The sequence below is a fragment of the Solanum verrucosum genome, unplaced genomic scaffold (assembly GCF_900185275.1).
Source record: "Solanum verrucosum unplaced genomic scaffold, falcon-dt-bn FXZP01000200.1, whole genome shotgun sequence".
Taxonomy (NCBI): Eukaryota; Viridiplantae; Streptophyta; class Magnoliopsida; order Solanales; family Solanaceae; genus Solanum; species Solanum verrucosum.
In genome coordinates, this window is record NW_026020093.1 from 198,965 (window position 1) to 217,620 (window position 18,656).

General features: G+C 33.7%; 2 protein-coding genes across 2 annotated transcripts in view; both read left to right on the forward strand.

Moving 5' to 3' along the window:
- The first annotated feature begins 3,607 nt into the window (after window positions 1-3,607).
- LOC125824779 (polygalacturonase non-catalytic subunit AroGP2) lies at window positions 3,608-7,808 on the forward strand. Its single transcript, XM_049504127.1, has 2 exons — window positions 3,608-3,640; window positions 5,979-7,808. The coding sequence occupies exons 1-2, from the start codon at window positions 3,608-3,610 to the stop codon at window positions 7,806-7,808; spliced, it is 1,863 nt and encodes a 620-aa protein (XP_049360084.1).
- Window positions 7,809-8,712: 904 nt separating this feature from the next.
- The window catches only part of LOC125824759 (polygalacturonase non-catalytic subunit AroGP3), a 48,159-nt gene continuing 38,215 nt past the window's right edge, over window positions 8,713-18,656 (forward strand). Inside the window, exon 1 of the mRNA XM_049504108.1 lies at window positions 8,713-8,820. Within this exon, the coding sequence (XP_049360065.1) occupies window positions 8,752-8,820 (69 nt within the window). The 5' untranslated portion in view covers window positions 8,713-8,751. The remainder of the gene's footprint in view (window positions 8,821-18,656) is intronic.

The window sequence follows — 18,656 nt, forward strand, 5'->3', positions numbered from 1 at the left end:
TATATATATATATATATATATATATATATATATATAATAATAATAAGTGGATGTAAGACTCAAACTTAGAGTCGTTAATATGAGCTAGGCTCATTAGGCCGGTTTGGCCTAACTCATAATTTGATAGTGTTGGACTAAGATTTTTGAAGCCAATTTTAGAATAGATTTTTGGAAAAACTACACAACATAGCTAGCATTAATAAGTATTTAGTGTCTATAGCTACATTTTAAAATAATTATTACATATGAATAAATTTTAATATTGATTAGCAAAGAGAAACTTGAATGCCATCATATTCTTTGCAGGCGCATTTCTCGGTCACAACTCCTTATGATATTCTCAATATAATCTCTCTCTTTCAAGATCAAAATAATTTGCACGATTTCTGCATCTAATTTGTTATTTTTATTTTTCAGATATCGATTTTTTTTTCTTGTTTTATTTTTTCATTGTATTTGTGTAAGAGTATCTCTAATTTCAAATTTATAGGGTTTTAGTTTAACCTTTTATTTTCTCAATTATAATAAAGAAAATTAGTACTTTGAAGGAGGTTGCACAAGGTATAACATTATCAAATATTTTTTAATTAAAGTACCATCTTTAAATTTGTGTATCGCTCAAGAGCAAACCAAAATTACAGTCTCTACTAATACAGTGGTAAACGAGACGTGTACAAACAATCGCAATGGCCTCACATCAATGCAACAACTTAATCAAAAACAAGGGGAAAACTCCCTCAACAGAAATGATGATATTCAAGCCTCAAAATCTATATATAAAAAAAGGAATGTTAAAAAGAAGCAAAAAGTTTGGTATACTTTTTTAATGCTATGTATAACTAATGTTTATACACTTTATTATGTATTGAAGAATGTATTACTAATACAATGAATTTCTAGGCAGTAATAACCTCAGAAGTCCTTTTACATATTTTCCACCATAATTGTGTAGGATATTTTTGTAAATAAATATTTTTATACTATACATGCTGTTTTTAATACATCAAACCAAATAATGCATAAGAAATAATCTAGGCACAACTAATATAAGCATAACTAAAACAAGCATTACTAATGCAAACATTATTAATACACTCTATATATTGGACATTATTTCTATACACACTATACCAAATGACCCAGTAGTTTTCTTATTAATATCTCTATTTATTTTGAGTGGTATCATGTCAAAAGTTATTTAGTTTCATAGAAATTTTATGTCTATAAAAATCATTTATTTGTACGGTTGTAGATTTTTATTAACATTTTGAATTTTAAATTAAAATTTTAAAAATATTAAAAAGTGAGCTGGCCAGACGTGACCCCTAACCCATAAAGTGATGGGTTGAACCTGATGTTTTCTGATCCACCAAAAATATGAACTAGCTTGGCTTGGCCCGTCAAATTACATAGCCCGTGTGGACTAGTTTGAATGGATTGAACTGTCCCATATAAATAGCTCTACTGAGTCAAATTCATCCAATCTATTGCGAATATATTAACGTTATGATTCTATATCCTAATATTAAATTATGTTGCTTTCTATCAAGAACACATCAAGCTATTCTAATACTAGGTTGAAGATATGTGATAAATAAAACATTAATAATAAACATGGAGCACACCATGCAACATATATATTGTACTAATACAGTAGGAACTAGGTTCCATCCAACTAAAAATATGAATGATGTTTATATCAATTAATAATAATGTACAAAATAAGAAATATGAAAATTGCTTTATCTTCAATGAAATAGAAAAAAAAATATATAATGGCGCTTCTCCACATTATTTTTATCGGATTTTTTCCTAAAGAAACTATAGATTTCCTTTTTCTTTTGGTGGTGGTGATAGTGAAATAACTGTATATCAGGTGTATAACGGATGTAATTCACTGTATTCATGTGTATCATTATACAAATTAACATATATACATGAAATACAAGTGACATACCTGTAATATATCCTTGTATATTATGTGTATATAGATCTTGTATCTCTTGCTTAAGTTATTGTATATCATGTGTGTATCATCATATATATATATGACATACATGTGATACATCTTGTGTATGTTTGATCTGTGTTTACTTTACGTCATGTGTATGCACAAGCTAGGTATGTATGTATCCATAATTTTTATTTATTTTTAAATAAAAATAAAATTTGGCGAGCATTTGAAAACTATGTAATCTTTGTTATAATCTATAATAGCGCTATTTATGATAATTTTCCATTTTTTTTAAATTTGGAAGTGAATTTCTGTTTATTAGAAAAATCATTTTCCACCAATTAAGTTCAGGAAAACAAGTTTCTTTCATAAAATATTTTCCCAAGATTTTTCTGGTGCAGTAGAAAATAGAAAAAACATTTTCCTCCACGTGCTAGAAATGCAATTATTTTTTAATTCAATCATACATTTAACGATCTTTTACTTTTTCTTAATTTCCATAATTCCATTTGCCTTTGTTGATAATAATTGAACTAGGAATATAATATGGTAAGTTTCTTTACTATATAGAGATGTAATAATAAAGGTGAAGTCACCATCAACATATTGTAGGATCCAACTAAAAATGTGAAGGGTCCTAAGATCATTTATTGATGTTCATAACAAACAACATGAAATTAGAAATATGAAAAAAAATACTTTTTTCTTTAACGGAAGGGAAAACGAAAGAAAGGGTAATTAAGAAGGTGGAGAAACGTTAAAAGGAAAATGAAAGCAACAAATTAACAACTACGTGCACTATATTTATTTGTGTGGTATCGAATCGCAAATATCAGTTAGGAGGCTTACGAGTTTTTTTTATTTGGAAAATTTCACAAAATACGATTGTATAGTATACTCCTGACTTACCTTATGCACGATACCCCTGAATTGCTTAAATCTTTCCTCTCTCGCTTACCTCTCATCTCTCTCACTCCACCTTCTCTCTCGCGTTCCTCTCCCTCTTAATTTATGTGTATTTATGTTTCACATTTTAATTTTAAGTAAAGTAATATACATGTATCTGATACATAAGTACATTTGTGTATCTATGTTTTATACTCTTTTTATACCAACGTGTGATCTATTTCATAGCATATATATATGTATAATTTTTTCTAGTACTATACATGTATTAGATGCACATGTACATCTATGTGTATATGTTTTTGGTTGATAATTGATACATATGTGTATATGTCTATCAGTATTTCAATCTAAAAAAAAATATTGCGAGAGAGGGAGAAGGGAGGCGAAATAGAGTTTTTCTATATAAATTTAAAATGTTAATTTTTTGAAAATATCAATAAGTTGTATAGATATAGCACGTAGCTATGTTTTCCTAGATATGTAAATTTTCCTTTTCAGTGGAAAAGGATCCGCAATAAGCATAACTTATATCATCGATCATTGTGAATTCTTACAAAGTAGATGAGTTTTCTTTGTCCAAAGTCGAGATATGCTCATCATAATAAGATGCAATTTTTTTTCTTTATAGTTAAACACCTTGTCGCCATATTATGATGGAAACAAAATATGTTTTCCAGCACCCATAAATCATAATGGTTTATTTCTACGTTATAAATAAGATTTAGGTGTTTGACCCCATAACAGATGCCCCTATTGGTTAGTTCCCAAGCACTTAAGGTAAGTATTTTAGATTCGAGTTCTAGGAAGAAAAAAAATCATTAGTAGGGTAAATACAGAGTATTTTTTCCCCTTTAAACCTAGTCGATATAGTGATTCCCTATATTTTGATTATTATTTCATGTGTCTCTATTTACTTGTCCGCTTTTGAATTGATACATCTATTAAGAAAACAATGATTAATATAATAAATTTACCATTTTACTCCTATTAATTATTAAGTGGATGAATTAAAAACTTATGATTTTCAAGAAGTTTACCTTTTTTAAAGTAATTAATTGAGGTTATAATAGGTAAATATTTTTAATCCTTACTTGATGTCAAAATAAACAAATAATTAAGGATAACTAAGAAAAGAAAAGTGCACAAGTAATTAGGTAGAGAGTATCAACAAAGCAAAAGCTATAATCGATCTTCCAGTTACCGAAAACTTTGCAACAACAAATCATCTCAAGAGCATGTGATTAATCAAGAAACCAAAAGTAGTGGTACTACTTCTTCCGTTTTAATTTGCGTTAATGTTTTAAAAAAAATGACCTAGTTTAACTTGATACGGAGTTTTAAAAAATAAACAAAACTTTTTAATCTTATGTTTCTAAATCAAAATTATGTTAATTGTACCAAAATATCGTTTAATCTTGTGACATTAAATATGTCATGTAAAAAAACTGAAATTAAGGTGTTATAAAAAAAAGGACAGGAGTCATTCTCTTTTACACCTAAAAAGAAAAACATGTCATTCATTTTAAAACAGAGAGAATATCACTTTTTCATTATTAAAAATAACTTAACTTTAAAATTCTCCATTTACTCTTGATAAACTGATTTATAGTCACAAATCTTCAAAAAATTTAGAACATAAGTTTCAAAAGTGGTTTTTAAATTAGAACATAACTAACACACCACTCCATCATCTTCTCTACCTTGTACTATAAATTGTGTGCCTCCAACCAAACATCCACACCAACCTTTTACTATTCACCTCAATTCTCTTTGTTTCACACAAAAGAAATGCATAACAAAAATCTTGTTTCTTCCTACTTCTTACTTGTTCTTTTGTTCTCACTACCATCTTTCAATGTAAGTAACAATCTTTAACTTTTATGCTCATCATTTAAGTTTCTTCAAGTAATCCTGATTTTGTCATAAGTATTCTAAAAACTTTATATATATATACTCATGGGGTGTCAAATGATGGCTCATCGGGTGTCAAATGAAGTAATCCTGATTTGTCATATACTTTTTTCGTCACTTTACTTATTTACTATACTAAAAATAAAATTTTCACTACATTAATTACTTATTCTCTAAGTCGATTGAGATTTTACACCAATGAATATAGATATTATGATACAAATATGCAGTTTATTTATTATTTCTTTAAGAGAATACAGCGTTCATTATAGACAAATAAAAATAAACGATAGGAGTAGATTCTTGTAACTTGATGTAACCCCATGAGGTGTCAATGAAGTAATCCTAATTAAGGTGTTAATCGAAAATCGACGAAGAAAAACCAACATTTATTTGGTTTGGATTTAATTTTAAATTTTATAAGTCGATAAATTTTATTTGGATTAATTTTAGATTTATGTTTTACTCATATGATTTCGAATGAATTTAAGAACATATATATTCAAAGAAATTTTAAAGCTTGGTTGAAATTGTTTGTGGGTTCTGAACAATTATATCAGATGAACCTAATAAGATAGCAATTACAATTTAAAAAGTAATAAGTTTTGTAATAGTAGATTATTTGACTTTTACATTTATAAGACCATAAAAGATATTATCCCATAAAACTCAGCTATGTAAAAGCTTCTCGGAGATCGACTTTTCTTTCTCTTTTCCGTGATCTGATCGGTCGAGCTCTCGTTGTTAATATCTAGATGCTAATAATTCAGTAGTAGATTAATGGCTATAAAATGAAATAAGAAAGTTATCTCTACGATAGATCAAAGGAGCACAAATGAGATCCTTAAAGCACTATCACACCCTTTTTAATTTTTTGCAAGGAAAATAACTCATTGAATACTGCGTACGTTTCTTGAATTTTTTTTATATATAACTTGATTATATATTATATTGCTCGAATTTTTCAAAAATAGTCGATGAGTACTACGTGATGAATTCTTTAAAATTAGTGCATTTTTGGAGGATCTAACAAGGATGCGCGCAGCAGGGCATTGTTTTGAAGATTACAAAAAATAGTTTCGCGATTATTTTTTTTCGTAAATTGAGGGTAACAAAAGGTGAAGTGAGGGAGAATCGTATCTTCACTGATAAGATAAAAATTCAGATAGTCAACCAACTAAGCTATTAAAATTTCTGTTTGTAGATTGTTGTAGCTGGAGATGGAGAAAATTCTGGTGATGCTGGTAACCCATTTACACCAAAAGGTTATCTAATTAGATACTGGAAAAAACATGTCTCAAATGACTTACCAAAGCCATGGTTCCTTCTCAACAAAGCATCTCCATTGAATGCTGCACAATATGCAACTTATACTAAACTTGTTGCTGATCAAAATGCACTCACTACACACCTCCAATCCTTTTGCTCTTCAGCAAATCTCATGTGTGCACCAGATTTGTCACCAAGTCTCGTAAAACACACCGGAGATATCCACTTTACCACTTACGGCAACAAAAATTTCACCAATTACGGAACCAACGAACCTGGAATCGGAGTTAACTCCTTCAAAAACTATTCCAAGGATGCATCTGTAAATTCTTTCAGACGTTACGGTAGAGGTTCTCCCCGTGATAATAAATTTGACAATTATGCCCCTGATGGCAATGTAATTGAACAAAGTTTCAATTCCTATAGCACAAATACTCCAGGGGGTTCTGGCCAATTCACTAATTACGCCCCAAATACCAATGTCCCCGATCTGCGGTTCACCGCCTATTCCGATCAAGGAACAGGCGGGGAGCAAGAATTCAAAAATTATTTAGAACAAGGGAATTCTGGTGGCCAATCTTTCAAAAGCTATGGCAAAAATGGGAATGGTGCTGATAGTAAATTCACCAGCTATGGAAACGAAACTAATGTTGCAGCCTCAACATTTACAAACTATGGTCAAAATGCAAATGGAGAAAACCAAAATTTCTTTTCTTATGGTACTAACGGCAATAATCCTCAAAACAATTTCAACAACTATGGCGTTGGAGGTAATGGTCCATCCGAAACTTTTACTCACTACAGAGATGAATCGAATGTTGGTGATGACAAGTTCATTAACTATGTCAAGGATGCAAATGCTGGTGAAGCGAATTTCACCAACTATGGTCAATCATTCAATGAAGGTACCGATGTATTCACTACTTACGGCAAAGGGGGTAATGACCCGCGTATTAATTTTAAGACTTACGGAGTTAACAACACTTTCAAAGATTATGTCAAAGATACTGCCACATTTTCCAATTACCAAAACGAAACTTCCGATTTAGCTTCGTCGAGTGAGGTTGACGGTCGGAAAAAGGTGAACAATAACCGGTGGGTTGAGCCAGGAAAGTTTTTCCGGGAGAAGATGTTGAAGAGTGGTACAATCATGCCTATGCCAGATATAAAGGATAAGATGCCTAAAAGGTCATTTTTGCCCCGGGTAATTGCTGCAAAATTACCCTTGTCATACTCAAAAATTGGTGAGCTGAAGAAAATTTTCCATGCCGCCAATGATTCTCAGGTGGCAAAGATGATCGGAAATGCTTTGAGCGAGTGTGAAAGAGCACCGAGCGCTGGCGAGACGAAACAGTGTGTTAACTCAGCTGAAGATATGATTGATTTCGCAACATCAGTGTTGGGTCGAAATGTTGTGGTTCAAACAACTGAAAATACAAAAGGGTCAAATGGGAATATCATGATAGGATCTGTCAACGGAATCAACGGTGGAAAAGTTACCAAATCAGTATCCTGTCATCAAACCTTGTACCCTTCCTTACTGTATTACTGTCATTCGGTTCCTAAAGTTCGAGTCTATGAAGCTGATATTTTGGATTCGAATTCAAAGGCTAAGATCAACCATGGTGTTGCCATTTGCCATGTGGATACTTCGTCATGGGGACCTAGTCATGGAGCCTTCATTGCACTCGGGTCAGGACCCGGGAAAATTGAGGTTTGCCACTGGATCTTTGAAAACGATATGACTTGGACAATTGCTGATTAAGCCCGAGGTAAAACGGAATTTTAATAAATATTTAAATTTTCTTGTTTGGGTTTAACCAAATGTATTAGAACTGTCAATTTATATTTGTTATGTAATCATGCTAATGTAATCTCTCTATGTTTGGGCAAAAGTATGTCGTCCCCTCAATTTTATTTGTCCATAAAGGATTTTGCACTCTATAAAAGAAATAATAAATATAAATACATAACATGCATATTTTAGCATAATACACATATTAATTGGTGTATATAATGTTTAAACCAACACAAATATACATTTAATTTGGGAAAAATGCATAAATACCCCCAACCTATGCCCAAAATCCCTCTGAGACACCTAACATTTATTAAGGTCCTATTATCCTCCCGAACTTATTTTATATATAATTTTCTATCCCTTTTCGGCCTACGTGACACTATCTTGTGGGCCTAGCGCGTGTTGACAAATTTTTCAAGGATAGTGCCATGTAGGCCGAAAAGGGATAGAAAATTAATTAAAAATAAATTTGGGAGGGGGGGGGAGGGTAATAGGACCTTAGTAAATGTTAGGTGTGTCTCAGGGATTTTGAGCATAGACTGGGGTGTACTTATACATTTTCCCTTTAATTTGATATGATATTGTCCATTTTAAATCAAGCCTATACGATTTTTCTAAAAATAGCTCACATCATGACACCATGATGTTAATGTATATAATCATTGTACGTATAATCAGGAACAAGAGAATATTTCTTGATTAAGCATAATCATTTTACTCACATAACACGTGAAATCAATTGCATTGGCAGTCATTTTCATGACATTCAGAAAAGTGTGAGTTTTGAACAGAGCGAGTAAAAATTAGAGGCAAGAACTAACCCCACACTCCCACCATCTTCAGTACTATAAATTTTGTGCATCAAACAAACATTCTACTCTTCACACTCTCTTTTCACACTAAAGCGATGCATACCAAAACTTTTCTTTCTTCAAGCATCTTACTTGTTCTTTTGTTCTCACTTTCATCTTTCAATGTAAGTAACTCTTATGCTCCTCTCTGTTTCAGTTTCTTGAAGTAATCTTCGTTAGGTTTGGTACAAAATTTGATTTGATTTTCGTTTTAACCAAAAACAAAATAGAAAAAATCGGATCGCACTAATTCGGTATAATACATAAACATGTTATTTTACTTGGCCTCATATTATATATATCTACGCCTTCCAACTTTGTGTGTGCACAAATAGACACTTAAATTTATATACTGTTGAACAAATTAGGGCGATCCACAACAAGGTAATACACAAAGCACAACTATCAACACATTGTCTTTTTCATTAATTCCACTTTTTATTCATTAAAATCGATCAAGTGGGATAATTGAACCCATCAACTCATTCTCATTATTCTCCAACACTAGTGGTGGCAAATGGGTGGGTTGGATCAAATTTGGGTGGGTTGAAAATGGGTCAACATAAAATGGATAATAATTCAACCCGCCCATATTTGATATGGGTAAAAATGGATTGGGTAACAAATGGGTTGGGTAAAATACTAGTTTACCCATATTTATCCATATTTTCATGAGCAAATAGTACTTTACTTAAGAATTCAACATGGAGAAAATATTTTAGTCTTTTTTTAGATGAAAATTGTTGAAAATGCTTCATTTAGTTTTATTGTATCATAAAAGTAAATAAAAAAAACCCTATAACTTTTCAATATAAAATAAATTTATGTAATGACAAGGGGAAAATATTTTTAATTTCAAAGTAAATGAATATTTGCATTTTAGGACTAAAACATGCTTAATGCACTTTAAGCAATGTCAATACTAATACATGATTTGCTTATTTTACACTATTATTTATTATTCAATATAAAATTAATTAATTAAATAAATAAATATAATTATAATTAACAAAATAAATGTACATTTAAATATATATATTTTTGGAGGGCCAAAGACTTCACCTTTTCAATTATAGAGAAAAACAATTAGTTCTATACAAGAACATAAAAAGGAAGAGAAGTTACAATATTTTTAGTGATATCATTAATTTTGAGTGAATAAAAGTTAGAAGCATAACCCATTTGGCTAATCCATATTTTACCCATATTTTAATGGGTTGAATATGGGTATCAACACATATTTTACCCATGTAAAAAGTCACTCACCCAATCCATTAAAATATGGACGGGTTATCAAAATATGGGCTCATTTTGCCGACACTATCCAACACACACAATGAAGGGAAATACAAGATTCTACAAAGTTTACAAGTTTTAGAAGCTCACTTCTTTCTATTAAATCAAAAGTCAATCTGAGACTTCAATTTTTCCTTTTCGAACAATGTCCAAAGCAACACAATCTAATCCGGCAAGTAGTCGCAATAAGATTTCGGAAATAACAACACATATATCATACACTTTAAAAAATTGGTTCTAAAAATGAGATTTGAAATCGAAAATCTTTACTTGAAAATGTTATCCAAGGCATTTGTAACACATTGGTGAAAACCATTTTTTTAAAACGGAAAATGGCCTAAAATACCCTTAAACTATGACTTTTGGTACAATAATACCCTCTGTTAAACTTTCAGGCCAAAAATGTCCTTGACGTCAACCTTTCGGCTCTAAATTACCCTTAGTTTAAACGGTTCTATCTGAAAATATAATTACAAAATTCATTTATTATGTGGCACAATATTATTGGTTGATTTTAAAATAAACTAATTAATTAAATTTCCAACCCACAACCCGAATCTACTTAATAAACGTCAGGGGCATTTTTGGCCTGAAAAGTTAACGAAGGGTATTATTGTACCAAAAGTCATAGTTCAAGGGTATTTTAGGACCTTTTCCATTTTTTTTTTAAAAAAAGAGTCAAAATCATTACACAATCATCATTTTATCAAGTTCTTGGGTTTTTGAAGAAATCACAAATTATCATTCCAAAAACATTAATTTGAATGCTTAAATTCATTAATAACAATGGGTAAATGAAGATTTAAGGCTATGAATTGTTATCCAGCTATTTGTTCTCAAAAAACCGTGTTCAAATCGCCACACAAAAGCACCCCAAACTCCAAAAATGGTGAAATAGGGTCAAAAACCTAATTTTGAAAAACATTTTTCCGAGGTATAAAATGCTCATTGCGATTACGATGAACAAAAGCTAGTGATCAAGTTGAGTTAAAAAGGTCAACTCACTTACGCTGACAATCGAGATTGCGACTGAGATTTAATTGTAATGCATATAGAAAATGCTTTACGCGATCGCAAGAGAAGACCAAGCGATCGCAATGAACAAAATGCAGTGCACCTGACAACAAAAACCAGCAATTCATACAAGTCACAAAAGTTTTCAAAATGAACTTCGAGATTCGTTCAGAATCTCGTTTTGCAACACCCCAAAAAATGATAGGTTAAACTAAGCCTAAACGTAAGGTTAAAAGTCGTAAAATGACTCCCCAAATTTTACTAAGTCATTTAAGGTTAAAATAAGGTTATTTGAGTCAAGACCAAGGGACAAATGCCAAGGCGAAGGGGCCAAGCCAAGGCCAAAGGCCAAGGCTGCCCCTAGCTAGGAGCACACTGCCCCACCTTCACGAGAGGGACCACAGATCGTGGTCCACTCCACGACTCATGGAGGTGGTCATGAAGTTCCCTTGGCCTTGGAAAAGTGGCCACCCAAAACCTTAGCCACTGCCTCAACTTCACGGAAGGGACTACGGCTCGTGGTCTTGACCACGACCCGTGGAGCCCTTCGTGAAAGAGACTTGGGCATAGGGGATTGGGGGATTGGGGGCATGAGGTAGGCTAGATAATGCCTCACCTCTCACGAGCAGAACCACGGGTCGTGGTCCACTTCATGGCTCGTGAAGGGGCTCGTGAGGATGCCTTGGACAAATGAGCCTTGTGCTCCAAAAACATGGCCATTGTCTCACCTTCACGGGCAGGATCACAGGTCATGGTCCACACCACGGCCCATGAAGGTGGCCCGTGGCCGCTGACAAAGTGAGTTAAATGAGGGTTAGCTGGGTCATTTCCCTTTTAGTCCAATTAAAGTGGGGTAGTTTTGAGTATTTTTAGGAGAAGTATATAAGTTGTTTTTAAGTCAAATTTCACAAGACTAAGTCATTATTCACAAACACCCAATTGAAATAAAAAAAACTTCCTTCTCTCTCAATATTTTTCTCTCTAGACACAAAGAAGAAGAAATTAGCCATTGAAGCTAGGGTTTGTGGATTTTCAAGGTTCTTCCCCAAATTTCTTAGAGTTTCTTAGTCAAGGTATATATGCTTTTCATCATTGGGTAGCTATCACCCAAAGAGCCCCTTCAAACTATGTTTTTAAGATTTCACATCCCCCAAACATAGGGTTTTCAATCTATTATCATGGGCCTTCTTCCAAAACATTTTCCATTGTTTAATTATGGTTTATTATGGTTGATTATGATGATTTATGATTGGAATGTTGGAGTACTGTTGAATTATGATGAAAATCTCTCTTGGACTCATGATTCCCCCTTCTTCCTAAATTGTAAACTATGGCATGACTTGATTGATGATGGGAGCTTGACAATTGATTATGTTTACATTGATTAAGTTGTTGAATTATGATATCCCTCTATCTAATATGGTAATTCTGTAAGTTAGGGTTGATCTTGATTCATAGCCTTGAAGGGTAACTTGTTAGGGTTTATACATGTTGATGAAGATTGTATATGAACTTGTGATTCACTTAGATAGTGATGATCCTCTAACTATTATGTAATTGTGGTATTGATGCAAAATCCTTTTTCCCTATACCCTTACACTTGATTATGCTTGAAGTATGTATGTATGTATGTTTATGATAAGCTTACTGTGTTAATTGAAAGACCATTCTCATGACACACTATGAATGTGATGTGAAATGTTTACTCACATGTTGATGATTCTAAGGTTGAAAGGACATCCTCACCTAATGAATCTATGAATAATGATGTAAGTTGTTTGAGTGCCTAGTGCATTCTCTCATGAACATGAATTTAAGTAAAAACTTAATATGACTAAAGGGAATTAGGCTTAGCATCGAGTGAATATGAAAATGAGATGGAAGCTTTTACATTAGAAAGTCCGGCTTCCCAATGTAAGTTATCTCATAAGATGGAAACCTTTTACATTACAAAGTCCAGGTTTCTAGTAGCAATCTTCTTATCCCATAACTATGTGCCCACATAGGTCTTTAGCTAGTGGATCCACATAAAAGCTATTATGTAAGTTCTACCCTAGGCAAGTAGGACATATTTTTTCGGTGTTGGAGTAAGACACCGGATTCCATGTAGCTCACATGGTCTATGTCGGTTAATGTTATTTTCCATATATGATACGAATATGAACTATGATAAGAACATGGACTTTAATTATGACTTCTTAAGAGGTACTACTTAGTATGAGTGGGGGTATGAAACTTCACTTATACATTGCGCAAGTAGACTTTAAGAGGCGTTATGGTGAGGTTCTCTTATGTTATGAAGACTTATGGATTATGTATGTAAGATATGTATGGATTTTATGGTTGACTTTACTTGTTACAAGTTATGAACATGGATAACTCCTTACTTATGAATATTGGTTATGTATGAGGCAAAAGTAAGATATGTATATTTTTGGTGACCTAAATGTGATACTTAGCATTTGGTAGGGTTATAGGATCTTACCTTTGCATTGCACTAGTATTGCTTTGGGTTGCTTATATGTTGGTTGACTTATGTTTCTTTATAAATGTGCATAATGGCTTTTAAACTTGATAAATGCATGATTTCAACTAAATGTCCCTTTTATGCGTGTTTCAAGGATTTTTATGTATGGTTTCCATACTTAGTACATTATTTGTGCTAACCCATATTTTCTACATTTACCATGAGTGTAGGTTTCGGTTGTTGAAACGTACTTCTTCCTTCAAGTGAAGCTTGGGTTGATTATTCCTTAAGCTTGGTGTGTCCTCATGGTTTGAGGACAAGACATTATTCATTTCTAGCTTCTATTGTACTTTATATTTTTGAGACTTTATTGATGTAAAGGGCCTTGACCCTAATTGTATTCTCTATTGTACTAGATGGTGATTGAGACAAGGTCTAGACTCTTATTTTCATTTATGAAAAAAGAAGTTGACTTCGATTGTAAAAGTTTTAAATTTTCCGCATCATTTCTATGACTTTATGTTTATGATTATGCTAAGGACTTGTATGAGACTCCTTCGGGGTCAAGTACGTCGTGTTACACTTAGGGGGTACCCCTGCGTCGTGACAAACTTGGTAATCAGAGCACAAAGTTTAGAATGATTCTAGGATGATGTCTTATGAACGACGTCTAGTAGAGTCTTGTTCATGAGTGCGAAGCACGCCACACTTATGAATGAAAGGCTATAAGATGTTTAGGAACTTTCACTTCTTTCATTACTCTTTAGTCGTGCCTTAGAGTTTTAACTCTATGAAGTCCATTTCCTAACCCTTTTCTTGTGCATGTAGGATATGACTACAAGAAGGGCGGCCGCAAAAAGGATGGAAGATGAGATTGTGAATGACGGAGTTCCTCCCAAGGTCCTCAACTTTCTCAAGCTCCTAATGATGAGGGGGCTATGACAAATGTGGAAATAAGAACGACTCTCCAAACATTGACTCATGCTTTAACGACTCAAGTCACTAGGGATGCTAGAATTCAAGTGAACCCTAATGCAAATACAACCGCTTCAAGGATAAGAAATTTCATAAGAATGAATCCCCCTATGTTCTATGGCTCCAAAGTGGATGAAGACCCACAAGGGTTTATTGATGAAGTGTTTAAGGTGCTTGATGTTATGAGAGTGTCTCCACAAGAAAAGGCGAAACTAGCCGCCTACCCATTGAAAGATGTGGCTCAAGTTTGGTATGAGCAATGGAAGGATGAGAGACCCGTAAGAGTGGGACCGATAGATTGGGGATTGTTCAAGTCGGTCTTCCTTGATACGTTCTTCCCCCTATAGTTGAGGGAAAGAAAGATGCAAGAGTTCACCTACCTTCGCCAATGAGGTATGAGTGTGAAAGAGTATAGCCCTAAGTTCACCCAATTGTCTAAGTATGCCCCAACCTTAGTGGCGGACTCTAGGGCCAAAATGAACAAATTTGTAATGGGGGTATCCGATTTGGTAGTCAATGAATGTCGTTCGGCAATGCTCATCCCAAGTATGAATATTTCACGTCTTATGATTCATGTCGAACAAATTGAGGAACAAAAGCTCAAGCAAGTGAATACAGAAGTAAAGAAGGCAATGACCGACGATGGGAATTCTTCCAAGGGTAAATTTGAGAATCAAGGTAGACCAAGGTTCAAGAATATGTTCTCCAACCAAGGCTCCTGTAGCACACCGAGGGTCAACAAAGATAGGTTTTCTAACACTAAGCTACAAAGAGGTAATAGTGGTGGTTCTTATGTTGATAGGCCAAATTGTGCAAAGTGTGGTAAGAAGCATGGTGGTAAGTGTCTTGTTGGCACGGATGGTTGCTATGGTTGTGGGAAGAACAGGCATTTGATGAGAGATTGTCCCATGCTAAAGGTTCAAGGGAGAGAGGGCAAGCAAGTCCCTCTTAGTGGCTCAAATTATGATGCTTCCAAGAAAAAAATGTTTTTATGCTCTTAAAACCCAAGGTGACCAAGAGAGCTCCCCGGATGTTGTACGGGTATGTTGCAAGTCTTTTCCATTGATGTTTATGCATTGTTAGACCCCGGTGCCACCTTGTCTTTTGTTACACCTTTTGTGGCTATGAAATTTGAAATGCTACCCGATGTGTTAGAAGAACCTTTTTCGGTATCTACACCGATTGGTGACTTGGTAGTAGCAAAAAGAGTCTATAGGAGTTGTCCTATTTCTTTGTCTCATAAAGTCACTTTGGTTGATTTGGTAGAATTAGACATGCTTGATTTATATGTAATTTTGGAAATGGATTGGTTGTATGCATGCTATGCTTCAATAGATTGTAGGACCCGGGTGGTCAAATTTCAATTTCCAAAAGAGCCAATTTTAGAGAGGAAAAGGGGGAATTCTATTCCTAGAAGTCAATTAGTTTCATGTCTAAAATCTAGGAAAATGATCTCCAAGGGGTGCCTGTATCATATTGTTAGGGTTATGGATGTTGAGTCCAAGGCCCCTTCTTTAGAGTCGGTTCCTGTGGTGAGTGAGTTTTTGAAAGTATTTCCTAATGACTTGCCCGACATTCCTCCCAAACGGGAAATAGACTTTGGCATTGATTTTTTGTCAGATACACAATCCATATCTATCCCTCCCTATAGAATGGCTCCGGCCGAATTAAAAGAGTTGAAAGAGCAACTCAAGGACTTGTTAGACAAGAGTTAGACAAGGGTTTTATTCAACCAAGCATCTCTCCATGGGGTGCTCCGGTATTGTTTGTAAAGAAGAAAGATGGTTCCCTTAGGATGTGTATAGACTACTGCCAATTGAACAAGGTGACTATAAAGAATAAGTATCCTCTCCCTAGAATTGACGATTTGTTTGACCAACTTCAAGGGGCTAACTATTTCTCCAAAATAGATCTTCGTTTGGGTTACCATCAACTAAGGGTAAGAGGGGTTGACATTCCTAAGACGACATTTCGAACAAGATATGGTCACTATGAGTTCCTAGTAATGTCCTTTGGTTTGACAAATTCCCCAGCGACATTCATGGACCTAATTAATAGAGTTTTTAGGCACTATCTAGATATGTTTGTGATAGTGTTTATAGACGACATTTTGATCTACTCAAAGAGTGAAAATAAGCAGATGAACCATTTGAGAATTGTATTGCAAGTCTTTAAAGACCACCAATTGTATGCAAAGTTTTGTAAGTGTGAGTTTTGGCTAAGGTCTGTAGCTTTCCTTGGTCATATTGTGTCGAGCAAGGGTATTGAGGTAAATCCTAAGAAGACGAATGCGGTCAAATGTTGGCCTAGACCTCTAACTCCTACCGTATTATAAGTTTTTTAGGTTTGACCGGTTACTATAGGAGGTTTGTTGAGGGTTTCTCGTCCACTGCTTCTCCGTTGACGGCTTTGACTCAAAAGAAGGCTAAATTTGTGTGGTCGGAAGCTTGTGAGAAAAGCTTCCAAAAGTTGAAAGATAAGCTTACTTTCGCTCCGGTGCTGACCTTACCGGAGGGTACCTGTCACGCCCCAAACTCAAGGGGCGCAACTGGCTCCTAATGCCAAAACTCAGGCCCGATCCGACCCTACTAAACCAATAGCCACACGCAATCAAGAAAACAAACAAGTATATCTTAACTTAAAACTAAGCACTCGACCGACAAGATCTCTGTCAACAGATCTACAAAAGAAACAATTACTCCCAAGAGTTCATCTAAAGAAATTGCCAACTAGCACAGAAGTCCTGATTGGGCTGTCAAGGCCACCATTATCTCTATACCAAAACTGAAAGTAGGTATATAACAAGACAATTCATCACACAACTAACAAGCCTCTGCAAACCAACAAACAAGGCCAGCATGGCCATAATGTAGCTATAAACCCCACACACTAGTCTGCAAGTGTTATGCCGTAATGTTACTAACCTTTAGAGAAATCACTTTTTGAAATGTTCTAAGTATAAAAACAATTTGAGAAAAATACTTAGAAAAGAGTCGCCACTTAATTTTTTACAAAAATTAAGAAGACTTATAATTTTCAAAGATTTAAACAGAAAAAAAATCATTTGAAAATACCAAAGAGGGTTCGGGGTTCAATTTACACTTCGAAAAGGGTTTAAGTATTCGAAGTGTCCACTAACATGCAGTTGACCTGCGACTTAACTAAAATATATTTGACTATTTTTATGAAAATAATGATTTAACATAAAAATAATAACTTACAATATTTGATTAATTTTGAGAAAATAATTAAATAAATGACGCAGTTTTCTATTATTTTTTTGTTTAGAGAAAGGACCCAAAATGAAACATTTGAATTAAATTGCAAGTGATTAGAATATTAATAAAACTAGATTAGTTGGTTTTTTATGTGAATAATTTTTTGGTTAATCAAAATATGAAAACTATTTTAAACTAATAAAATTTTTTTTTGACTAAAGATTATAAATGAAAATACAAGAGTTGATAAAATGAGATTTGTTAAAAAAACAAAACAACACTGGAAAATTGTTCATATTTTGGGGAATTCAACTAAGTTAATTAACAATTATAAAGTTAGAGTTAATCAACAAACAATAAATAATCACAATTAAATAATTAAAGAGTAAGTGAGAAATTGAATTTGGGCCTCCTTTTGGGCCAATTTCGCTGAAATTTTTTGGGTTTAATCTTAAACCTGTATTTGTATACACCTGATGTATATTAGTGTTTATCGGTCGTTTCTTAGCCCTTTTTCCTGTATATCAACCCATATACCGACTGTATACAGTTTTCTTTGACGCCTCCCACCTGTATCTTCATTTTTTGGCCGCATATTTGTTATACTGAACCTGTATATCAGCGTATAATATTGTATACATCATGTATACAGCTCACTTTTAGACTTTCCAAGATCTGCAATTTTAGTTTCCAACCCTGTTTGCTACTTTCAATCTGTCCATCATCTTCTCTACTTGACTCGAGAGGAAGAAGAATGAATTTAGGCCTCTATGGCCTACTTCGAAATGTAATGGAGGAGGGAAAAGAGTCCACAATGGTCTCAGTGGGAATTCACATACAACGGAAAAGATGAAATATATTAGTGTAGGTTCAAATGTCGTGAGGAAAAGAACATATTTAAAATTCCAATATGATCAACATGCACCAAATAAATTGTGCTAAGCAGGGGATCTAGATGACTTTGGTGGAATAAACCTAAACCTAGGGAGAA

Excerpts from the sequence above, each read along its gene's own strand:
- LOC125824779 (XM_049504127.1), top strand. The coding sequence starts at position 3,608 with ATGCCCCTATTGGTTAGTTCCCAAGCACTTAAG. Across the intron at positions 3,641-5,978 it reads TTAGTTCCCAAGCACTTAAG|ATTGTTGTAGCTGGAGATGG; the intron begins GTAAGTATTTTA and ends TTCTGTTTGTAG.